At 32.1% G+C, this 27,489-nt stretch overlaps 1 protein-coding gene across 2 annotated transcripts in view; it reads right to left on the reverse strand.

The window, feature by feature from the left end:
• The window catches only part of LOC134720891 (sodium/hydrogen exchanger 8-like), a 67,049-nt gene that overhangs the window by 10,943 nt on the left and 28,617 nt on the right, over positions 1-27,489 (reverse strand). For both annotated transcript variants that reach the window (XM_063583445.1, XM_063583443.1), the window contains exons 4-8: positions 7,067-7,116; positions 4,701-4,784; positions 2,046-2,147; positions 1,321-1,499; positions 576-714 (exon numbers count right to left, since the gene is read on the reverse strand). In XM_063583445.1, the coding sequence (XP_063439515.1) occupies positions 576-714; positions 1,321-1,499; positions 2,046-2,147; positions 4,701-4,784; positions 7,067-7,116 (554 nt within the window). The remainder of the gene's footprint in view (positions 1-575; positions 715-1,320; positions 1,500-2,045; positions 2,148-4,700; positions 4,785-7,066; positions 7,117-27,489) is intronic.

Consider the following 27,489-nt stretch of genomic DNA (forward strand, 5'->3'; position numbering starts at 1 on the left):
TAAAACTCCTAATACAAAATATTGATCTGAACTAACTATACTTGTTGAAAAAGAAGAATTCAATTTCAGTACACAACACATCTTTAGCTAACATTCAAAAATTATGTGTGTTTTAACAGACTTAAAAAAGAATTCTGTGTGTGGAGGATATATGTGTCCTTTCAAAGTAAGGAGATGGTAGTTGGTTTTTTGCTGTATATTGTATATTTTTTTCTTCAATTTGTTGATTTGTACTTTAATCTGGACATTCGTCTTTTGTATTTGAACTGTCTTACATTTTGTTATATTGGGGGCCTTTTAAGCTTGCTTTGCAGTAAGGTCTTTTCTCATTGTGGAAAGTTGTAAAGTAATTGTTTTTTTTAGGTCTTTGTATTTTTATCCCATTCATATCTCCATAATTTTTAATATGTTTAATCACAATTTATTTTGGGGACATCAAAATATTCGCATATTCTTAAATCATCAAATGATACATCTGGTGATTAAAGCATATGCAAATATTTTGATGTCCTCAAAATAAATTGTGATTAAACATATGCTAGTGACTATGACACTTCATTAACTTGATTACATACCAGGGCACTTATTAAACCAAGTAAAACTCCTATGGCAGATGATGCAAAAAACATAACACAAAACCTTCCAACTGCTCCAAAAAATGCTGAAGCTCCACTGGTGATGACAACATCTGGTTTATTGTACTCCAAAATCGTCCTGAAATAAACATAAGTATTAGATACACCCCAGATGTTATTAAGCTTGATGTTTTTTTCTACTTAACACATACTATCATGGTCTATCATGGTTAACTGATAATAGCTTTCAATAATTCAGTATGTATGTGTATCTTTTAAAGCTTTTAGCAATGTGACCTTATTTCATGCTTAAGCAGGATATACAATTAGGTTTAATTGCATCACTGTGTATAAATACAGAATCTTACATTGCTACCAGTGGATTATCGGATTTATCCAATCTCAATACTGTGGATTCATAAATATTTGTTGGATACCAATTTTTCGTGGATTTCGTCGAAACAGTGCAACCACAAATTTAAATATTCAACGAATTGCCAATTTTCTGAAGGAATGTAAGCAGACTTTGCCAAAACCACAAAATTAAATATCCACGAATATGCAAGTTTTACTCAATCCACGAAAATTTGTACCCACGAAAATAAATGAATCCACAGTAGTTAAATTACCAATTTTAAAGTATGCGCCTATTTCAGAGCTTTATATCCTTGACAAATGAAGAAAATACAACAAGGTATTTGTTATTTGTCGTTCATCTATTGCTATTCATATAACTATTACTAACGTGGTCAATACAATGGCTACAGCATCATTCAGGACACTCTCTCCAAATACCAACATGTATAATATCTGATCAACATTTAAAGCTTTGAAGATGGCTAAAGTGGCTACAGGGTCAACCGCTGAGATCAGAGATCCAAAGGCAAAACTTTCTACTATATCAAACTCATACACAAGACCAGCCTACAAATAAAAAACATTTCTGGTGTTACAAATTATACATTTTCAAATCAGATTAGATAAAGTATTATAAAAAGACTTGCATATCTCCAAATACTTGAATGTGAATGGTTCATTTAAATTGTTTCCTTTTATTATATTTTGATATACAATGTTGCAAAAACTACTTTTGTAACCTAATTAACACTATATCAATAAAAAATAATGTTTTTAATCCTATAAAATTGAGAATGGAAATGTTGTATCAAACTAGCCATTACACTTTATACCTAGCTGTTTGGTGTGAGTCAAGTCACAATGTTGCAGACCATACTTTGACCTATAATGGTTTACTTTTACAAGTGGTGACTTTGCTATAGAGTGTATGTGTCATTGCCACTCATACCACATATTCTAATATCAATATAGTTTAACTTGTAGAGTTATGAACCTGTACCTAAAAGTAATTTTAGATTAATGCTCCACAAGGGTTTTGAAATATAATGTTTCTAGTATGAACTGTGTGCATAGTGCAGAACTTTTATAATAATATACCGAAATGTAAATTACCTTCCCTAGTAAGTATAGTCCACCTCCAACAATCAAGGCTGAGATAACAGTACCAAATATAGCAAACAATAATATAGATCCTATATTCTGGAAAAAGTTACCCTGCAAAAAAAATCATTTGTGTAAAGGAGAGACAATTCATTATTAGAAAAATTCTGCATATATTTGCATAAAAATAATTAACTAATGAAGAATTGATTTAAATGATTTGTTTATATGATTGAGTAATACTTTACAATGATGTGTCCCTGTGGCTATCTTACTTTAAGTTTCAATATGTCCTGTAAAAAGACTAGCACTTGCTAAAACAGTTTGATATAAATGAAAATAGAATTTAATATAAGATTGACTGTTTGTAAATACATAAAAAATTGTAATGAAATATTTTGATTTTTGCTTTTAAGCTGCAATTGTTACAATTTTGACAATTAAAGAACCTTTGTGAGCACGCTCACATACCCCATGTCTTCATATTGTCACTGGAGAAACAAAATCTCACTTTGCAAGTAAAATGAACACAATCAAAGGTTTAACTACTGTTCAGTATTTTTGGGGAATTTAAATTCCAAGCGAGAGGAGTCAACAGTATAGTGAGGCAAATAAGTTCAAAGGGGCGTAACTCCTAGAAAAAAAATTGAATCGCAATTTCCCGTCGATATGCACAACTACATAGTATGTCCTTATTATCAGAAAAGGTTTCTTAAAATTCTGTTGTGTGGTTTTAGAGGAGTTGCGATGACAAACTGTTGCAGTAGTACATTAAAGTAAATAAGTTCAAAGAGACGTAACTCCTAGAAAAAAAATTGAATCGCAATTTCCCTTCGATATGCACAACTACATAGTATGTCCTTATTATCTAAAAAGGTTTCGTGAAATTCTGTTGTGTGGTTTGAGAGGAGTTGCGATGACAAACTGTTGCAGTAGTACATTAAAGTAAATAAGTTCAAAGGGGCGTAACTCCTGATATAAAATTGAATCGCAATTTCCCGTCGATATGCACAACTACATAGTATGTCCTTATGATCTGAAAAGGTTTTGTGAAATTCTGTTGTGTGGTTTGAGAGGAGTTGCGATGACAAGAAACAGGACTGACAGACGGACAGACTGACAGACGGACGGGTCAAAAACATTATACCAATTGTGTGGGGTATAATTAAGGGGGCTCTCGTATCTAAATCAATTTTTTTGTATGACAAATTTTGCTGTATTTTTCTATAAATGAACTTTATCTTATACTAAATAGAAAAATAAAATTAAAAAAATTGGGTCAGTGTACATTTAAGCTCACAATCTGCCTCCAAAAGAAGCATACATTGTTGTAAAGGTACTTTTTTCTGTTGAACTAACAGGAGAAATAGAGGTAATATCAAAATAAAAAAAGAACTAAACTACAGAAATCTCTCAAATTTTACAATAGTTTAGTTTAAGTACAGCTTATTTGAAAATAATAATAAATAAGAATGTGTTCCCAGTACACGGATGCCCCACTCAAACTATCATTTTTACTATGTTCAGTGGACCATGAAATTGGGGTGAAAAATCTAATTTGGCATTAAAATTAGACAGATCATATCATAAGGAACATGTGTACTAAAAATTTTTTTTACTATGTTCAGTGGACCATGAAATTGGGTTGAAAAATCTAATTTGGCATTAAAATTAGACAGATCATATCATAAGGAACATGTGTACTAAGTTTGAAGTTGATGTTCATCAAAAACTACCTTGACCAAAAACTTTAACCTAAAACGAGATGAATGAACAGATGAAAGAACTAAGGGACGAACATACGAATGAACGAATGGATGCACAGACCAGAAAACATAATGCCCCTCTACTATTGTAGGTGGAGCATAAAAATCTATGTCACCAATGAGTTAAAAAAGATATTTCAATTTGAATGCCAAAAAAAAGCCAAGACAATTTTTTTTTTTTTTTAATTATTTTTTGTACTACATGATAAAGTAACAACTAATACAGTTATGAATAAAATATAATTTATAATTAATAATATTTTTCTTTTTTGAAATTTGTATACCCTCTTGTATCACACATTTTCAAATATCAAATGTTCAATAATTTCTTATTAGAATTCATTTTGGTAAACCCAAAAACTTTGCTCTTAGGTTTAGAAGACAAAGCCGAATAACAACATTAAAATGTATTTGCAGGCCCCCTTGAAGGTTTTTTAGGACTATGACAGCCATCTTGCACGCAAAACCCCCATGGGGGTTTTGAAAAGTTGGCAGGTATGCTCAGTGAAGAGTTTTATCGAACAAGTGTTCTCTTATTCTGTTATCAATTGAAACTAAGAAGTCAGGATTAATCACAATTTTGGTCAACTGTTTGGAATAGCAAGAAAATAAATGGTTTACAGGATACCAGTATAAAAGCTTTTGCACGATAATGTGTTGCCCATGATCTGGGATAAACAATGATAAAATAGAACCAGAAAAATACATCTATCTATATAGCCTTTTTCTTAAAGTCCGCTTGGTGGGTTCAATTTTTTTTAATATTCTTGGCGTATCAATATAAAAAGAAGTCTCAAGTTTAACATGTTGACTTTATTTTCTATTCATATGAACCAAGAAAATAGGTTGCTTGGGACAATTTGTAGGTTAACAGTATATCAGAGCATATGTCTTCAGTTACCTTATGTAAATTATAACCAGACTCAAATATGATTGGTGGGAGTAAAACAATGAAGAATACTGTTGGAGGAAAGGCTTCTTCATTCTGAAATAAAAATAGAAAATTAAGTATACATTAACTTGTTCTGAAATATCAATGTGTTCTACTAGCTCTGGGATGCTTACACTGTATAATCTGTTGATACTATACTCTGCAAAGAGTATGGTACATATTGACCACCTTTCTTTTTCTAGCCCCTTAATTAATCTTGCATTAATTTTTTTTTTTTTATAATCCTTATATTTCCTCTATTTCGTTATATTTTTTTGATATTGTTTTTTTGTTTTTTTTATTATTGACATGATTTACTTGGATTGTCAGTGTTTCCCTCTGAAGATTATTGTTCTCTGACTAGGTGCTCTGACATCCTCTATCAATAAACAAAAATGATTGGCTGCCTTTAGTAGAAAGTGCTTCTATAAACAATGATAAATAAGTCAAATCTTTAAAAAAAAAACAAAAAAAAACACCCCACCTTGATTTCAATTGAACCAATACCTGAACAGCATCTTGATGTCCCATGTTCAGCAACATTTGCAGCATGAGAGAGAATGAAAAAAAACTGTTGACCTATAGCTTTTACCTCTGCATCGAATGTGATACGATAATTATCCACTTGAGACAATTAAATTTTCAAATTTAGATGTGAGGTTTGCTGAGTGTTTTAAATATTTAATATTTAATTGAAGAGATTGGAAAATATCTTATTGCACAAGATTTGGTGGTGGAACCTGTTTCTTTGATGTTTTTAGAAAATATGAATACAATCATTATCTTTCTTTTCGAACAATTGGCAAAAAGGTGTGTTCTTTCTATGTGAGGTATTGCTCCACTTTTCATTATGTCACCATAGAAAAGCAAGAAGATTTTACCATTGACAAACTGTTATCAAACCAACCACATCTTAACTAAATATAAATTCTACCAATGCATTGAGTGTGATACAATATTTATCCACTCAAGACAGTTACCTTTTTAAATTAAGATGTGAGGCTCGCTGAGTGTTTTAAATACTTAAAATTTAACTGTCCAGAGTGGATAAATATCTTATTGCACAAGATTTGGTGGTGGAATCTGTTTCTCTTATGATTTTTAGTTGATTTACAGACAATCTTAATTAGCTATTCAAAAGACCTGCAAAATGATGTGTTCTTTCAACTTTTTATCACTTTATGGATATGAGATAATAAACTGTTATCACAGAGATATGTCTCCCCTTTTTGTAATTTGTATTATCAAATGTTAAAATTAAAATAAACAATACTTTAACATCTTCCACAAGTTTTGAAAATATTTAAAGTCAAATAATAACATGACTAAGTTACATGACTAATCAATCTCCATGTAAATGAGATGTGCCAATGCTTATACAACTGCATACAAAATACCATCATGACCATTGACTTATTATAAGTCGTTCCCAGACCTAAATACAAACATTAACTAGTAAACTATAGAAAAGTTTCAAAGTCAAAAAGAGGGTGGGACTATATAATGCTTTCAAGAGCCAATAAGTTTGCATATCAAATATCATTGACTTAACATTAGCATTTCATCTCAAACTGATCTAATCACAAAATAATACATGTAAACTAAGATAAGTTTCAAAGTCATTAGACTGTCACTGAGGGATGAGGCCAAGTATTCTCCATGGAAATGAGATGTGCCAAATTGCGTATACCATTGAATACCAATTAACCACAAATGATTCCCTAATGGAACTAATCACAAACTAATGCATGATAACTCAGAAAAAATTTCAAAGTCAATAGACCCTGACTAAGGGTGGGAGCCAAAATATCTCCACGGAAATGAGGTATGCCAATGCTTACACAAATACATACCAAATATCATAGACCTACCACTTGTGGTTCCCCATAAACTGACCTAATCACAAATTAATACATGTAAAATAAGCAAAACTTTCAAAGTCAATAGACCATGACTAAGGAGGCAGAGCTAAATTATCTCCATGGAAATGAAATGTGCAGGTGCTTACACAACTGCATACCCAATATCATTGACCTACTACTTGTAGTTTCCCATAAACTGACCTAATCACAAACTAATACATGTATTTAAGCAAAAGTTTTGAAGTCAGTAGACCATGACTGAGGGGGCAGGGCCAAATAATCTCCATGGAAATGAGATGTGCCAATGCTTATACAACTGCAAACCAAATATGATTGACCTACCACTTGTGGTTCACCATAAACTAGACCTAATCACAAACTAGTACATTGCTGATACCGCCGCCGCTACCGATGTTGGAAACAGCATACCTATGTCTTGCATTTTGACTCTGTCAAGGCGAGACAAAAACTAACCTGCCAATTTCCAATCTTCAATATTTTTATACCAACACCAATTAATGCACCTGAAAAATGAATAAAAATTCAAATTATATATCTGCTATAAATGATTTTAAAGGGCCACTTACTGTCAAAATCATGTTGTCACTGATTTGGGTCATATTTTCATATTTGATTTATAACATACTAAAACACATATCAGAATTACAATAAGTCTGAAATAAACAGTTATCAATGCATATTTATTATTCTAGATAATATACATTAGAATTTGGTGTGTGTTTTTGTCTAGACGCCATTAAATTAACTATCGAGATGACCTCTGTAACTGCTGATGTTCACATAACACCATAAATAAAACATAAACATAAATATAAGTATATAGTGATATCCTGCAATCAGATTTTACTAAGTCTGTTTGACTTTGACTGTATAAGAATATTTGTTTGTGGATCAATTTAGTCAATGAATGTTTTACTCTTGTTTCAGTTTCAATGTTGACATTCTTGACTTATACATGCATAACCAATATTCTGTAGATAATGGGTTAAATTGTCAGTCACATGAATACTGATTCAATGAGGGGTTGAATTTTCACTTGCATGTAAATAGCTCATCAGTGATGTTTCTTTGCTGATTTTGACAAGGTAAAACCACACTGACTTCTAAAACCAAATTATTATTTCACTATTTTACTTTCATCAACATGATCAAAGATTGAACAAATAAATTATATTTTAAATTTTTATCTTGAACATATATATATTATGTCTGTTAGTAGTTTCTAGATCTCAGAACCCTTATTTTTTAAGAGAAAATGTAAAAAAATAATAATAAATAATAAAAGAAATCTTGCAAAGTCACATATCATTGCTTGAATTTATCATTGCAATATTTGATAACATTTAAATACATTGAAATGAGTAGGGGGTTCGACATCAACCAGATAAAACAATTACAAAAAAAAACACATCTAGTATTCAGCTATTTGATGAAATGAGACTGCTCTTAGTTCACATGGCACCAAATGACACAGTAATTAACAACTGTAAGTCACAGAATGACCTTCAACAAAGATCTCCAATCATTCATAAAAATGTAAAACAGCAATAAAAGTTCTGTTCCTTTGAACATTTTGTATTTTTCTTGAATGTTATGTGAATTTTATGTTAATCCATATCCTGTCTATCTAATAACAATATCGTGCATGTCTAAATTTATGAAGTAGGAGTCGAATCTTCTAAGAATTATGTATATTGTTTTTTTCAGTGTTTTCACTCCAATAACATCAATATATGAACAACCAACTTGCAAAAACATACATTATAAAAATAATATTTTTTAGCAATGCTTTTATGTTTGAAAATAAATTGTTCAGTCTAGAATATTTTTTAAACAACGAAATTCATTAGTAATGAGTTATTAGAAAATCTACTTCTATTGTTGTACTTTTTACTGTAAACATGGTAAATGATTCATGCTCAGTTTGATTTTTAGAATACAGAATAAAAAGCAAAACAGATCAAAAAAAGAAAAATGGACAAAATGAAGAAGATTGTGTCCATTGGACACAGATGTCCCATAAATGTGAAGACTTTTAAATACAAACATGATGAAACAACCAACTAGAACTCCTATGATAACAACACTACTACACCTTAATAATGACACCACCAACAACACCCAAATGATGACACCACCAACTGCACCCAAATGATGACACCACCAATGGCACCCAAATGATGACACCACCAACTGCACCCTAATGATGACACCACCAACTACATTCCAATAATGACACAATCAACAACATCCAAATGCTGACACAACCAACAACAATTAAAGATCACAAACACCAACTACTCAATGATGATGACACTAGCAACTCCATCCCAATAATGACACCATCAACTTCATCCAAATGCTGACACAACCAACAACAATTAAAGATCACAAACACCAACTACTCAATGATGATGACACTAGCAACTCCATCCCAATAATGACACCATCAACTTCATCCCAAATGATGACACCACAAACTACATCCTAATGATGACACTAAAACCTACAATTCAAATGATGACATCACCAGTTTAACCTCCGATAATGTCGCCATCAACATCACCGACAATATAGACACAACCAATTTCAACCCCAATAATGATATGACTTACTTTACCCCAATGGTGACACCATCAACTACATTCTAAAGATGACACCATCAACTACGCCTCTAATGATAGATATAGGAAGATGTGATGTGAGTACAAATGAGACAACTCTCCATCCAAATAACAATTTAAAAATTAAACCATTATAGGTTAAAGTACGGTCTTCAACACGGAGCCTTGGCTCACACCGAACACCAAGCTATAAAGGGCCCCAAAATAACTAGTGTAAAACCATTCAAACGGGAACATCACAAACTACACCCCAATGATGACACATCCAACTCCACCTCAAATGATGATCCCAACTACACCCACAATGTTGAAACCACAATTTGTACCCCAATGATGACATCACTAACTACACAACCAAAGATGCCACCACTAACTTCACCTCTAAAGTTGACACCTACAACTACGCCTCAAATTAAGACACCACCAACTACCACCTAGGTAATGATACCACCAATTACATCTTAAATGATGACACCACTTTTAACATCATAATGATGACATCACCTAGATAATAAGACTACCAACTACGCCTCCAATTAAGATACCACCAACTACAACCTAAATGATGACACCATTAACTACATCCTAATGATGACACCACGTAGTTGATGAAACTACCAACTACAACCTAAATAATGACTCCACCAACTTCACTAACTACACGTTCAAAGATGACTACGCATCCACTTGAGACATCGCTAACCACACCCTAGACGATGACACCAGCAACTTCACCTAATGATGACCCCAACAACTTCACCTTATGATGACCCCAGCAACTTCACCTTATGATGACACCACCAACTCCACCCTAATGATGACTCTACAAACTATACCACATTAATGATACCACCAACTAAACCTCAAAGTATGACAACACCACATACATCCTAAATATGAAACCACATACTACACCAATGTGGTTATGAAAAAGTTTTTTATCTGTATACAAATAATGAGATGTGGTATGATTGTCAATGAAACAACTTTCCACCAAAGTTAAAATGAAGTGGATAAAAACAATTACTAGTATTGAGATAGATACAATGATTTATCATTATAACACCATTCATGGTGAATGTAATATCTCTGTGTTGATAAGTCATTGTATCGAATAAAATCAAAAGTTAACAATAATTTTATTGTATTACTCAAAAAAGATACTTTTAAAATTGCTAAGTTTTAATACTAAATATAGTATGTGTTTGCAGTTGCTAACTTACACAAGTTAAATTATACAATAAATTTTAATTTCCTAAAATAAATACACTAATATAAAGAAGAAAAGGGGAAAGGAACACTTTGCATGACGTCATAAACCTAGTCATTAACATTGCCTTGGGATATCTATATTTAGATACATTGACACTGTTCTAAATCTTATATTAACCTCTTGTGACCTTTTTACGAGGCACATATCATGTTTCATCAAAGAGAATTCCCTCTGCATTTATTCAATGTGAAAACACAAAAAATATAGTCATATAATGATATGATATGAAATATTTACTGTCAATTCAGAAATTATTGCGATGATTCATTATGGCAACACATACGACAGGGTTATAATCGCAATAATTCAAATTCGCATTTAGATTTTTTTTATATATGAATTAAAACAATCTTTTTCTCATCATCGCAAAAAATTAAAATTGCGTTTTGGTCTAGGATCTTCAGTAACAAAATCGCAAGAATAAATCCAAATAATACTTTCTGAATTTGCAATATACAGTCTTCAACTTTGTATTAGTAAATCTGTTACCTTTGGTGGTAAAAAAGGTTTAAACAAAAAACGAAGTTTTACTGCTGACAATGCAATGAGGTTAGGATTATTTTAATGTTGTATTTTTTCATCTAGAACACCACTTGAAATAAAGTACACCTGAAAATTAAGTTTGTAACCCTATAATTATTGTGATGTCATATCGTTTGTTTGTTTCCGAAAAAAAGAAGCCCCTTAAGAATTAGCTTAAGTTTATAGACAATAATTATATAATTGTAATGATTTTGGTAAAAACAGTCTGGCCTACATGAATAGTTCATATCCACAATTGTTAAATTTTGAAAAGGTTATTTTCCCTGTCCTATTGGGATCATAGGGAAAATAACCATTCCTCTATTCAATCATTTGAATATTAACTTTTCCTGAGGGCCATATTATTGTATACATATTCCTTTTTTCAAATAATGAAATTCGTTTACTAGTTGTTTATGCACATCAATTGCCTGAGAACTGAACGATGATTACAAATTTGCAACAATTAATACATTTTCAATAGATTTTGACATTCATTCTTTTGAATTCATTTTAAGTACCACAAGAAATAAAGCCATTACAAACGAACTGGATAAGAAATTAATTAACGTTTATGTGAACCTATCAAATTGCACCGGTATATAAATCATATATCATCCTGTTCATGTTAAATTGCGTTTTCATTTGTTTGAAAATGATCGATCACATGCCTATATATAATGGCTCAAAGTTATACAACATAGATCTTCTAGCTTGAACTCGATCACCACAGCTCGTCAATCATGACATATTACATTGTAATACTGGTTTTACTGTACTATTTCTTCCAACACTGTTTTGTTCTCGGATTGGACATTGGAATAAGATCAACGGAACCCAATCTTACTGAATTAAACCATTTGAAAACAAGTTATGTGACTGACCAAACAAGAATTTCGGACAATCAACAGTATATCTACTCGACAAGTATATCACCATATGAAGCTTTAGTATTATCAGATCCATGCTATGAGTACGGGACGTGTGAGTTTACACAAACTTTAATGAAAGAACAATATTGTAATTGTGACGAACAATGTCATCAATTCAAAGACTGTTGCCATGACATTAAATACAATGAAAAGTTAAATTCAGTATACACACCATATTATCAATGCTACCAATCATCCAATAATATATTCAAAGGCCTGTTTGCAGTGGCTGAATGTCCACCCATGGAGGATAATACAACTATACTACGTCTTTGCCAAAGTGATGATTTTCTGCAGGTGGGACCATGTGTTGTTAGTAATGACATTATATTCAAAAATAAGTACTGTGCATTTTGTCATAATATTACTTTATATAAAACATTTGATTTAACTTTACTACTTACTGCAGTAGACACAACAAATATCCATGAAAACATGTCAAACTCAGACAAAATGAATCATATTTTCCGCATGAGCAACGGCTATCAACTTATACCTCCAAAAGGTACAGCAGTTCGTCCATGTATGTTACAACTAGCTACCAACAATGATACACTTTGTCAAATGTTCATCAATCCAGTATACCTTTTTGCGAAGAGAATGATACATTTATACAGAAACTATTATTGTGCTCCTGCCTCTACTCGTCACTTATTTCAATGCACGAGTTCAGCATATGACAAAATAAGTCGAGATATAATTTACCCAATGACTATCCTATTTTCTTTCACGGAAAGGGAAACAAAGACAGAAGATTGCAGCAAGATGACTTATCAGGTAAAAACATTTACTTTGGATTAAATAATTTTTTTCAGGGGTACCAATTTTCACAGATTAAGGAAAATTCTACCGTTATTCCAAAGTCTTCATATATGCTAGTAGCAAATTGTAATACGTTGAATATTTGAATTAATTGTTTACCTGTATCCCAAAAATACACGAAAATTTGCATCCCAGAAATATTAAAAAAATGTTATCACAGAGATATGTCTCGCTTTTTGGTAGTTTGTATAATGCATTAGTTGAAATCAAAATAGCAACACTGTATCTCGTAAGTTTTATAAATATTCAAAGTCAATGAACCATGACTAAAGGTACAGGGCTAAACAATCTCCATAGACAATGAGATGTGCCAATGCTAATACAACTGCATACCAATTACCATTGACTTATCAGGAGTAGTTCCCTTTAAAAAAAAACTAAACACAATTTAATACATGTAAACTAAGCAAATTTTCCAAGTTAATAAACCATAACTGAGGGCGCGGGGCCAATTAACCTCGATGGAAATGAGATATATCAATGTTTATACAACTGCATACTGTCATGGGCATTTGTGATATACTCATATGTTCTGACCAAGCAAGAATGTTAGGGTAATTGACACGATGAACGATGAAAATGTGTCACTATAATTAAGAGGTTCTACATATGAAACTTTGACTTTTTCAATCAAATGGTAGACATGTTTACGTGATTAACGAGAGACGATTGATGTCATAAAGTGAATATTACTCACAATTAAGAATTATTACCAGGCTAATATGTCGATTTGAAATAATTTTTAATAATGGAATTTGCTTAATTTCTTGTGTTTGAAATTTTAATAAATTCCATGTTTGTTCGGTATTTTAATGTTCTGTGGCCCGCACAACACTTTCTATTACAGAGAAGATAACAACTTTTCAAAAGAATGCCCTATGAGGCGCACAACACTATCTACAAAAAATACATTGCATGATAAGTGTTATACACCTCTGAAAACATTATGATACAGAATAGGCATGGAATTTCTCAAAAATTTTAATCACAAGAAACTATGCAAATTCGATAATTAAAATTAATTCCAAGTTAAAATAATAGCCTGTTCATTTTAAAATATGTTTACATGGTCATGATATCTATGTGTCCGTACCTTGAAACCCAAATGTCGAGTTTGAACAATTACTTCAGTGAAGAAAAATCCTAATGAACTGTTCAACAATTTCCAGATAACTAAATTGCCTACATCACAGACACTTAGGTCATTGAATCTTTTTTCTTTTACTTTTAAATATGATTTGGTGTTTACATTTTATTTTGTTAACACAATTTCTTATTGTGTTTAGTAAATTTGTTCATCTGTTCATTTTCCTATTTATATGATTTACATTCGAAGTGCATATAAAAAAGAAGATGTGGTATGATTGCCAATGAAACAACTGTCCACAAGAGACCACAATGACACAAACATTACCGACTATAGGTCACAGTACGGCCTTCAACAATAAGCATAGCCCATACCGCAAAGTCTATATAGGCTATAAAAGGTCCCGATATGTCAATGTAAAACAAATCAAACGAGAAAACAACGGCATTATTTGTATAAAAAATTCACGAAGAACAAATGTATGAATACGAGCATTTTAGTACACATCAATCTAATGAAAATAAGTAGAAACCAAAATAAATTTGCTTCTAAAATTAAAGTTGAAACACTGAGAAAACAAATGCATGCCCCAAACGCATGTGGTTTCACTTATCGGCAGTATAAAGGCAATTTGAATTGACTCTTAGTGAATGCAAGATAACAGATACATTAAGACTTAGACACTATGTAAAAGATAAAAGAATACAGAAAGTTACTTTTGTGCTTTTGTTTTTGTTTGTTCTGAGAACGAACTGTGTGTTCCTACAAGGAATATATAATTATTATCCAAAAAAAAATATATATATAGTCTAAATACTCCTATGGTCAGGCCCGTTAATTCCCAAGCAAGTATAATACTCATTCCTGAGAAATGTAACGGTTAATATATACCTTTGAAATGTTTAGACACATTTGAACTTATAATCAAGTTAAAAAAAATAAGTGATCAAATAAGATTCGCTTGTAAATATATTCAAGGTACTCAATGTTTTACTTTCAGGTGAATGCGAGTAACCAATGTGATTTAGAAGTTTACACAAACTATATCAGCCATCCAGATCCTTTCTATCTTGTATCCAATATGTCACTGACAAGACAACAGATAATCACAGTTGCTGCTGCCTATTGCTGGACTTTGACCAAGGTCATTCAAACAGAAAAAGTATCCTTAAAAGATTTTTTTCTCCCCAACGAAGAAAAATATGTAGCTGCAAAAATACACTTAAAGATTATTTTCACCAAACCATCGTTCCTTCATGAAATAGAACAAAACGAGCATCAACTAAACAACTTAATGTGGAATATGTTTTGGTCTGGTGAAAACAACACTATTAAAATTAGCAAAGAACAAAATTTACCCCTTACACTGCAAAATACATCCCTCTATATCACAAAAAATGCTATTGCACTTGATATGGTTAATTATCTTGACAGAAATAACGCAAATATTTCGAGATCTGAACACCTTGGCTGTAAGAAGATGTCAGTGTTTGCTGATCAGAATGGATTGTTCCAGATACAAGTAACAGATGTAATCTGCCACGAATATTATGTAAACCTAGATTTGAAGGATAGCCAAGAACTAACCTACTCTATCAAAGCTATCTTGACATACATATGCTTTTCAGTGTCTGTTGTGGCTTTAGTTTTCTCCATAACAATGAACAGAAAGTTTAACCTATCTTCAAGTATTGCAGGTTCAAACATGGAAAACATATCTATTTCATTGATTGCTTCAAATATTTTGTTCATGATTGGTAGTTATGCCTCTAAAATAGCATTCCTCTGTTACATTATTGGGGTCTTTCTTCATTATTTGTGGCTGACTGTGTTTTCTTTCGTGATGATATCGGTTCTTTATATAGCTAAGAATCTTACTTCAATGAAATCAGGTAACAAGACAATAGGACGAACAGGAAATTTCACTAAGCATGTTTTTACCATAACTGGCTTGTTGATTCCAGTTTTTTTTGTTGGCCCAGCTGTCATACTAGATCAATTTGACGTTGCTTATTTATCAGCAGGATACGGAAATTCAGTTTGCTTTCCAAACAGGTATCCAGCAAATATAATTTTCTTTAGTGGACCAGTAGTCTTTTCTACGTTGATCAATTTTGTTGTTCTGTTGCGAGTTATAGTACAGATTTGCATATTGCGCGTGGAAATGAGACTTCTTATTAAATCTTCATACTTTCAAGATGCAAAATTGTTTTTACGCCTTCTTCTTTTATCGGGTATCTTTTGGGTCACAGGCTTTTTATCTGGTATTTTACAATCAGAATGGCTGGAATACATATTCATATTACTGTGTGGTCTACAAGGTTTAACTGTTTGCGTTGCTAACATGACAACAAGACATATGTATGGTAATGTAAAAGGCACATTCAGCAAAAAATCTTTCAGCACTACTGCAATCTCTGTGACCTAATTTATTTTCCTCTAATATTATCAGTGTTTATTGAAATATTTATTTACTAGTCAATATCAAATATGATCTCACTTTAATGATATTCTAATTGTGTCATAAACAACACTTGGCTAAAATAGATTTCAGGGAACTCTTTTAGATTCGGAATTTGATAGTCTAAATTGTATCTAGTCCATGTGTGGTTGAAAATTGCCTGTTTGTTAAAAATCTAGAAATATTATTCAATGAACGAATAAACTGATCAGATAGGTAAATATTAGGATGTCCTTTCATGTTAGCCAAGATAAAATTAAAAACTGAGTGATTGAATTGGTGTTGACGATATTCCAATAGGTATCTGATCTGCACTGTTAAATTAGTTTAATTCAATGGATAGATTTGTTGGTTGTTTTTTTTGTAATTGTATTGTTATCTGCATAGTTGAGTTTGTGTTAGTTGTAAGGTCTCTGCATTGTTGAATTGTCGTTTCCACAATTTTATTAGGTATTAGATCTGCATTGTTAAATCGTTGTTTATATTATTACAGTAGGTATCTATATTGTTAAATTTGTGTTTACATTATTTCAATAGGCATCTGCATGTTCAATTGTTGTTTACAGTATTCCAAAAGGTATCTGCAGGGTTTAATTGTTGTTTACAGTATTCCAAAAGGTATCTGCAGGGTTTAATTGTTGTTTACAGTAGTCCAATAGGTATCTGATCTGCATTGTTAAATTGGTGTTTACATTATTCCAAAGGATACTTCCATTGTCAAATTGGTGTATACAATATTCCAACATCAAATTGTTGTTTTAACAGTATTCGAAAGATATCTGTATTGTTAAATTGAGGTTTATATTATATCAAAAGGTGTCTGCATTGTTAAATTGCTGTTTACATTTTTCTAGTATATATCTGCATTGTTGAATTGGTGTTTTCTGTATTCATACATGTATCTATATTGTATTAACTGTTATCTGTATTCATACATGTATCTTTATTGTATTAACTATTTTCTGTATTTATACATGTATCTATATTGTATTAACTGTTATCTGTATTCATACATGTATCTATATTGTATTAACTGTTTTCTATATTCATACATGTATCTATATTGTATTAACTGTATTCATACATGTATCTATATTGCATTAACTGTATTCATAAATGTATCTATATTGTATTAACTGTATTCATACATGTATCTATATTGTATTAACTGTATTCTTACATGTATCTATATTGTATTAACTGTATTCATACATGTATCTATATTGTATTAACTGTATTCATACATGTATCTATATTGTATTAACTGTATTCATACATGAGTCTATATTGTATTAACTGTATTCATACATGTATCTATGTTGTATTAACTGTATTCATACATGTATCTATATTGCATTAACTGTTATCTGCTTAAAGTCCATTAGTGTCTACATTACAAAATATTTATGTTTTAAAATGATGTTTTAAATGTTATGGAATTTTTTGTAAATTATTAAAGAAGATTTTGATTTTTATCTTTTTATATTACCAGTTACTTTTCAATGCAAGACCATGTAGATTAATGCTGTAGAAGTATAAACAACTGTTATTATTCATATAAAAAAAGGGGAAAATACACAAAGATAATATTTGTTATTCATTGCAGATTTTATTTTACTCAAGACATTATAAAAAATTTCTCTGTAATGACAAAAAAAAATCTACAATTTCAAAACAAAATAAGTATTCTAGAATAATATGTGTGTATTTAATGAAATAACATGACTTATTAGATATAAGATGATGTTGTAGTATTAGTGCCAATGAGACACCTCTCCATCCAAGTCGTCATAAAGGATAAAAGTTAACTATAATAATCTGGTTTTTAGTCAGTCATACCAGTTAAAGATCAAATGAAAATACATGTTTGCTCTGATGTTCAGCTTTTAGGTTCTGATATATGTTAAATTATCAAAATATTGTAAACAAAAGGAATGTGGACTATTAGTTCATGAATTAAAATTCCTCCATGCTTGACAAAATTCAAAGGAATGGATATACAGTTTATAACTGTTTGCCATCTCAAAGTCATAGAGTAGCATACTTCAAAGAACCAGAAGCTTATACTTTACTGCAAGTTTAACAATGGCTCCTAGCCCTTGGTTGAGATGCATTTATATTTGCTTAGAGGTAAATAATATAACAAACGTCCATCGAATAATAACCATAAAATTCAGAAATTGTTGCGAGTTTTTTTTTATTATTATTTCTGTGAATAATGTGACTGATCGGGTATCGCAAATATAAAAACTCGCATTTAGATATCTAATACATATTACTCTATGCTCATCTTCCTGATTTCGCAATAATTAACTTTGCATTTTAGTCCATTCTTCAAAAAATCGTATGAATAAATTCACGAAACATTGTCTGCATTTAAAGTATTTAACTTAAAAAAAAAGACTTAGATGTTAACGTCAATAAGATAAGATAACAAGTTTGGAAATAAGTTAACATTCAAAAATCAGTTTTACAGTCGAGTGGATTATCCTGCTAGAAATATTTTATACTCCCAGTATAAATCATATATAAACTAGTTGTTTCTGTGAACTTAGATGGGCATACAATTATAAAATGAACAAGAATGTGTCCAAAGTACACGAATGCCACACTCGCACTATAATTTTCCATGTTCAATGGACCATGAAATTGGATAAAAAATATAATTAGGCATTAAAATTAGGAAGATAATATCATAAGGAACATGAGTACTAATTTTCAAGTTGATTGGACTTCAACTTCATCAAAAACTACCTTGACCAAAAACTTTAACCTGAAACATGCACTTTCATTTTCTATGTTCAGTGGACCGTGAAATTGGGCTCAACAGTTTAATTTGGTTTAAAAATTAGAAAGATCATATCATAAGGTACATGTGTACTAAGTTTCAAGTTGATTGGACTTCAACTTCATCAAAAACTACCTTGACCAAAAACTTTAACCTGAAGCGGGACAGACGGACGGACGAACAAACAGACGGACGGACGAACGGACGCACAGACCAGAAAACATAATGCTCCTCTACTATCGTAGGTGGGGCGTAAAAACAACAATGCATTTACGGACGACAAGTCATGAGAAAATCTGGCTTGGTCCTTCGGGCCAGGTGAGCTAAAATGGAACTCCCTCATTACAGTTCATCAATGTTAGGCTGCTGATCAAATTAAAAACCATTCTATTCTGTATTTAGTAGAACAAATTTAAAGTTCATACATCATACTGAAAAAAAAAATGAAATACCACAAAAAAGGAATTTGCTGTCAATCAAATCTTAAGAGTGCTCATTTATTACAACTCACAACTATTGATTAGCTGACCGGCAACAAGGTCACTCTACTCATTTGAACATAAAGATTTCAGGTCTTTCCACATAATGAAAAATTCAAATAGGAACTTGCTGTCCTACAAATACTGATATAATCACACTCAACAATATACAAATCACCCTACAAGCTACTGAGGAAATATAAAGCCTGCTGTGCAAATATAAAGCCATTCTATTTAGTAGCACCTGAGAAAAGAGTCACGGAAATATTTGATCGGCAGAAGGCCAAACAAACAGACCGATGGACACACAAACGGAGAGAACTTCACATGGTACATCGTGGATGCAATATAGCCCTCACTTTTAGAATGGTGGTATAATATAAAATCTTTCATACTTCTTTCTGTTATTTTAGGTTAATCGGGAATATTCGACTGTGCATAATTTCACGCATGAATTACAATGCACATGAAAAGTATTTGTCGTAAATTCGATTTTTTTTTAAATATTTTGATTGATTAGAAGTGTTTAATCATTGTAGTTATGTCACTAAAAGAATATTTTCGTTCTTATGTGAATATGTGAAAGGCTCAAAATGACATTTCGCCCATTTTTACCATTTTCTCGCAAAAATTTGGGTTTTAAGGCAAAATCATTTTGTTTCCTTATCGTTGACCAATGTTTTTTATTTGCTCATTCTTTGAAGCTATATTTCAGCTTTTTACAGAGTCAAGGAACAAATATACCGACTTGGATATCACTGCCATGCTGGACTTTTTAAGGGACAACATATTTGTTGAATTTGGTGGTTTGGTCTTCTAACAGACTATTGGAATCACAATGGGTACCAATTGCGCTCCTCTACTTTCAGATTTGTTTTTATATTCCTATGAAGCAGAATTTATCCAAGGGCTTGTACAGAAAGGAGAAAAGAAATGAGCCCAGTCTTTTTATTTCACCTTTCGGTATATTGATGATATATTGTCTATTAATAATAATAGATTCAGTGATCACTTACATTTAATTTATCCAAGCGAACTTGAAATTAAAGATACTACCGACACAGATAAATCTGCTTCATATTTAGACCTTTTTTTCTCGAAATGACTACTGATGGTAGGTTGAATACCAAAAGGTATGACAATCGCGATGATTTTAATTTTCCTATAGTCAACGTTCCATTTCTGTGGCACCAGCATATGGAGTATATGTGTCTCAATTGATACGTTACTCAAAGTACGTAGCTAAAAGAACGTTGATTTTGTTGAACGAGGAATACTGCTTTCTCAAAGTTGCAAAGAGTTAACATCAAAGGTACCAGGATTATTATGTAACACGCCAGACGCGCGTTTCGTCTCCATAAGACTCATTAGTGACGCTCAGATCAAAATAAATATAAAGCCAAACAAGTACAAAGTTGAAGAGCAAAGACAGGACTCTGAATCAATCAAATTCGGGTCATCATTCAAGAAATTTTACGGTCGCCATCATTAGCTGATTGGCCATTATGACAAAAGTGTGTCAGAAATCATTTCTGATATTCTTCCTCAGTCATATTAACCTTCCATCATTACCGAACTGAACAAAGAAATAACACGACGGGTGCCGTATACGGTACAGGAAATGCTTACCCTTCCGGACCACTTAATTTCCAGGTTTTGAGTGGAGTTCGTGTTGTTTCTTAATTATTTTGTATAACTGTTGATGTAAACGTCCTTTGGTTTTGTGAGTCTTTGTTTACTTCTTGGTTCTGATTATATTGTCTTTATATAACAGTTTTGGACCAAGTGTAATATTTAACGATTTTTTGATATATCGATAAAAATATATCAACACCAGTATTTTCCCTATCATTTCATTGAAAAAGGTCCCTTTTACATACCTGTTTAAAAGTAAAATTCTGAGCTTTTAAAAATAGTTCGTAACCCCTATTTTTTTTTCGACCAATAACAAAAAAGGCGGCACCTCTGATAGAAACTTCGAAAAGGCCCGAGCCACCTTCAGAACTTTAACCTTTGAAAAAATAATTTTAAATGTTTCATTCATGTACCAAGTCAGGACTATGACAGTTATTATCCATTCATTTGATGTGTTTGAGCTTTTGATTTTGCCATTTGATTAAAGAATTTTCGTAAGCAAAAGACAGGAATAGAATGAGTACAAATTATTTCTATTCTTACAGGACAAAGATAATAATCCTTTTAGATTGAAATACTTTAGGTTAAAGCATATAGACCTGTTTTTGTTACTAAAATTTAAACACACATATATAAACTAGTATTGACCTACAGGTGGTTTGAATGCTATTTAAAGATTATGACATTGAAGAGGCTGTTAGATTGACATCAAACTGAATTTATTTATGAGCAGATGTGAATTTGAGTTTTTAAATTTAAAAGCACCTCTTTTTTATATAGAAGTGCTATCTGCTTGGAAACGTTTCAAGGGTATTTTCATCCCGTTAAATGCATTTCATGTTAGAAAAGAATTTATTTGGTTCAATCCGTTTATCAAGGTTAACAGAACGAGTATTTTTTTACAGATCTTGGTACACGAAAGGCATAAGGTTCATTAATGTTATTGTAGATGATAAAGGCGAATTTTTGTCTCATGACGCTATTAACAAAAAATATAATTTGAATGCTACTTTTGTAGACATTCTTTCTATTAAACTTGCTATACCACGTGACTGGAAAGATTTGTTATTACAACAACACATGTCACCTAAGAGCAACTCTTTTGGATTCGTTTTTGAGCATGAGAATAAAAAAATGCCTATTAGCAAATTATATACTAAAGATGTATATTCACTTTTTATCGATCAGGTAAGTGTTTCTCCTATTTCACAACAAAGGTGGGAAGAAAGTTTTAATATAAAAAATTAGTGACGAAAAGTGGAACAATATTTATTCACTAGCTTTTAAATGTACTATTGAAAGCAAACTACAAGCTTTTCAATATAAAGTGTTACACAGAATAGTCTCACATAATTATCTCCTTGAAAAATATAAACTTTATTTAACTAACGAATGTGCCAGTTGTAAAGAAATAGAAACTATAGAGCATAAATTTTTTGAATGTATAGAAATAAAACGATTTTGGAGAGAATTTTCTAATTGGTGGCATTTAGTTTTTGGAGTAAAAACATTTTTAAATAAAGACAGTGTCATTTTTGGTATATTGAATTCTGATAACTTAGTGTTAAACTATTGTATTTTACAGGCAAAATATTACATTAATTATGTAAAGAACACACATTTAGACAGATTGTTTATATCTGTGCAAGCTTTTCTCAAATTTTTGAAAAGACGTCTGGAGATATTAGAATATTTATATCTTTCTAAAGACAAGCACGAGTCATTTGTCGACAGATGGGGGGAATTTATGGAAGTTATTAATTAAATTTATTCTCGATATGATCATGTATATTTAATGTATTCCAAAGTATCTTTTACTTGTATCATGTTATTCACAGCATTTACTTGTATTTGTTTTTTACTATGTCTTATTCGAAAAAATATCAATAGTATGACTATGTCATAGGTCAATCACTTATGTATTGTAAAAATGTATGTATGTATGTATGCACTGTAGTTTGAACACCAAAAAGATCAATAAAAAAAAAAAAAATAATATTTTTCCTGCATGGATTGAAATTCGAAAATCTCAAACCCAATGAATTTATGCAAAGAGCCTGTTTGGCAGCGCCCGACCTTCCGACCTCTCGCCCACAGTACATCATCAAATTCATAACAGATATATATTTTCCTCAGAAAAAGTGGTTAAACATGATATTTTTATAAAAAAAAAAAGATGTGGTATGATTGCAAATGAGACAACTCTGCAAAAGAGACCAACATGACATAGAATGTACAACTAAAGGTTACAGTACGGCCTGTAACAATGAGATAAGACCATACCGCATATGCAGCTATAAAAGGCCCTGAAATGACAAGTGTAAAACAATACAAACGAGAAAACTAACGGCCTTGTTTAAGTACAAAAAAGAACGACAAGAGTGCATACACTGAAATGTCTCGCCTTCTTTACTAATCATTGATAGTGTGTTGATTGTCCTAAGTATAAAGCTTTATTAAAACTGTCACATAAACTTAACAATAACCAAGATAGCTAAAGTAAGACCAATGAACCATGAAAATGAAGTCAAGGTCAAATGAACCATGCCAGGCTAACAATGCTTCCATACAACAAATTAAGTTAACCTATTACTTATAGTTTAAGAAAAATAGACCAAAACACAAAAACTTAACACTGTGCAATGAACCGTGAAATTGAGGTCATGGTGAAAAAAACTTGCGGGACTGACATATAGATCATTATATATTTCCTTACACCAAATATAGTTGACCTTTGGCATATAATATTAGATAAAAAGACCAAAACTAAAAAACTTAACTTTGATCACTGAACCATGAAAACGAGGTCAAGGTCAGATGACATCTGCCAGCTAGACATGAACACCTTACAATCATTCCTTACAACAAATATAGTAGACCTATTGCATAAAGAATGAGAAAAACAACCCAAAACACAAAAACTTTACTATAACCACTGAACCATGAAAATGATATCAAGGTCAGATGACACCTGCCAGTTGGACATGTACACCTTACAGTCTTTCCATACACCAAATATACTAGCCCTATTGCTTATAGTATCTGAGATATGGACTTGACCACCAAAACTTCACCTTGTTCACAGATCCATGAAATGAGGTCGAGGTCAAGTGAAAACTGTCTGACGGGCATGAGGACCTAGAAAGGTACGCACATACCAAATATAGTTATCCTATTACTTATAATAAGAGAATATTCAATATTATAAAAACTCTTAACTTTTTTTTCAAGTAGTCACTGAACCATGAAAATGAGGTCAAGGACATTAGACATTTGACTGACAGAAACTTCGTAACATGAGGCATCCATATTCAAAGTATGAAGCATTCAGGTCTCCCACCTTATAAAATATAAAGCTTTTAAGAAGTGAGCTAACACCGCCGCCGCCGCCGCCGGATCACTATCCCTTAGTCGAGCTTTCTGCGACAAAAGTCGCAGCCTCGACAATAAATTAAAAATCTCAAAATCTCCCCAAAAAAAAAGAAAAGGAAAAAGGAAAAAAAGTTCATGACCTCATAAACCCACGTCATTGAAGTTGCTTTGGGATATCTGTATTTAGACACTGTTCCAAATTGATGATGTTAATAACCTCTTTTCAGCGGTTCATATCATGTTTCATCAAAGAGAATCCCCTTTGCTTTAAGACAATGACAAAATAGGAAAAGTATGGTCATACAATATAACGAAACAATAATATGGTCTCCGACATCGTATTTTGTTACATCACTTTGGAATAAGTTTACATAAAAAATTGTAAGGGTTCGGCAGAACCCAGCAGTATATCGCCTACTTGAGCTGTTAATTGCAGGGTCAACAAAAACAAAAGTGAGGGAAAAAATCAATAAAAATATTCCTCTTCATAATATATTTTGATTGTAAGAAGTTTCTTTCCAAGTTTGGTAAAAATCCAGGAAAGTTTAAGAATCTATTAAATATTTTCAAATGTTAACTGGAAAAAAAATAAGTCCATAAAAAAGAAAAATACAGGTTCACAGGTACAAAATTGTAAAACATTTCCTTCTAGATACATGTACTTGCTTTAACCATAACAAGCTTTTGTACAAATCTAAAATAGTAGTAGAATTTTTTAAAACCTTAAAAACTTTAACCACAGAGTGAATTTGTTGTCTCCTGGCAAAAAATCTAAGTCCACTTGAAAGTAAAATACAGAAAAAAATGAATTTATTTTTTTACAAAATTTACTTCAGTGTCGATACTATCTACTGATCATAAACAAGCTTCTGTACAAGTTTGTTACAAACCCAGGATAGTTAAGAAAAGTTAATTAACATTTCAAAAACTTTAACCACAGAGTGATTATTTGTGGATGCCATCACCGCCGCCGCCGCCGACGACGACACCGACGGAATGTAGGATCGCTATGTCTCGCTTTTTCGACTAAAGACGAACCTGCAACCCTTTTACCATTGTGATGTGATATCGTTTGTTTTCGTCCGTAAAATATGACAGCCCCTTTAAGATTTGGCTCTAGATAAAAGACAATAATTATATCATTATATTAAGTAATGTATAATAATAGTATGGCCTAAGACAGTAACAATCAAAATCAAGGAGTAAACGAAGACTCACAAAACCAAAAGACATTTACATCAACAGTTATAAATAATAACAAGTGAAACTGGGAGCTACTGCTCACTGATGATACCCCCGCCGCAAGTGGATAATATAAATAGTGTAAAAATATGCAAGTGTCCGGTAAACAGGAAGTTGTCAAGTGATCAATCTGAAAACGCATCACACGGTAAAGCTGACTTAGATAAACCCTGAAACCAAATTTCAGAAATCCTTGTATTGTAGTTCCTGAGAAAAATGTGACGAAAAAATAAATAGTGTTAAAATATGCAAGTGTTCCGTAAACAGGAAGTTGTCGAGTGATGAATCTGAAAACTCATCACACGGTATAGCTGACTTATATAAATCCTGAAACCAAATTTCAGAAATCCTTGTATTGTAGTTCCTGAGAAAAGGGTGACGAAAATTTTCAACTTGGCTATCATGTGTAAAATCATACAAGTGTTCGGTAAACAGGAAGTAGTCAAGTGATCAATCTGAAAAAGCATCACACGGTATAGCTGACTTAGATAAAACCCTGAAACTAAATTTCAGAAATCCTTGTATTGTAGTTCCTGAGAAAAGTGTGACGAAAATTGTCAACTTGGCTATCATGTGTAAAATCATACAAGTGTTCGGTAAACAGGAAGTTGTCAAGTGATCAATCTGAAAACGCATCACACGGTATAGCTGACTTAGATAAACCCTGAAACCAAATTTCAGAAATCCTTGTATTGTAGTTCCTGAGAAAAATGCAACGAAAAATATTCATGGGACGGACTGACTGACTGACGGACTGACGGACGGACGAACTGACGGACGGACTGACGGACGGACTGACGGACAGACAGAGGTAAAACAGTATACCCCCCTTTTTAAAAGCGGGGGTATAATTAGGAAACAACACGAATTCCACTAAAAATCGGGAGTGAAATCATATGCTCCGGAAGGGTAAGCATTTCCTGCACCGGATACGGCCGCGTTATTTCTTTGTTCAGTTCGGAAATGATGGAAGGTTATTATGACTGAGGAAGAATATCAGATATGATTTTTGACACACTTTTTTCATTATGGTTAATCAGCTCATGATGGCGACAGTAAAATTTCTTGAGTGATGACCTTAAGTTGATTGGTTCATAGCCCTGTCTTAGCAACGTTTGAGAAAGCAGTATTCCTCGCTAAACAAAATCAACGTACTTTGAGCTAGCTCTAGAATAACATATCAATATATTACTTTCGAGTGCATCAATCACCGGAAAAAAAATCGTAAATTATACGCACCTTTATGACGTCATTTACCAGATAGAAGGGATCGCCTGTATCCCTTCACTATTAACATGATTAACGTTCATTAAGCGTTTCAGTGATCGTCATTGTGCAGGATAAAAGAGGGACGAAAGATACTAATGGGACAGTCAAACTCATAAATCTAAAACAAACTGACAACGCCATGGCTTAAAATGAATAAGACAAACAGAAAAACAATAGTACACGTGACACAACATAGAAAACTAAAGAATAAACAGCACAAACCCCACCAAAAACTTGGGGTGAACTCAGGTGCTCCGGAAGGGTAAGCAGATCCTGATCCACATGCGGCACCCGTCGTGTTGCTTAGGTAGCAATACACAGTTAGGAGTTTAGTTTCGCATTATGGCCCCTGTGGATTTTTCAAATAGGA

Source organism: Mytilus trossulus, chromosome 6 (assembly GCF_036588685.1).
Source record: "Mytilus trossulus isolate FHL-02 chromosome 6, PNRI_Mtr1.1.1.hap1, whole genome shotgun sequence".
NCBI lineage: Eukaryota > Metazoa > Mollusca > Bivalvia > Mytilida > Mytilidae > Mytilus > Mytilus trossulus.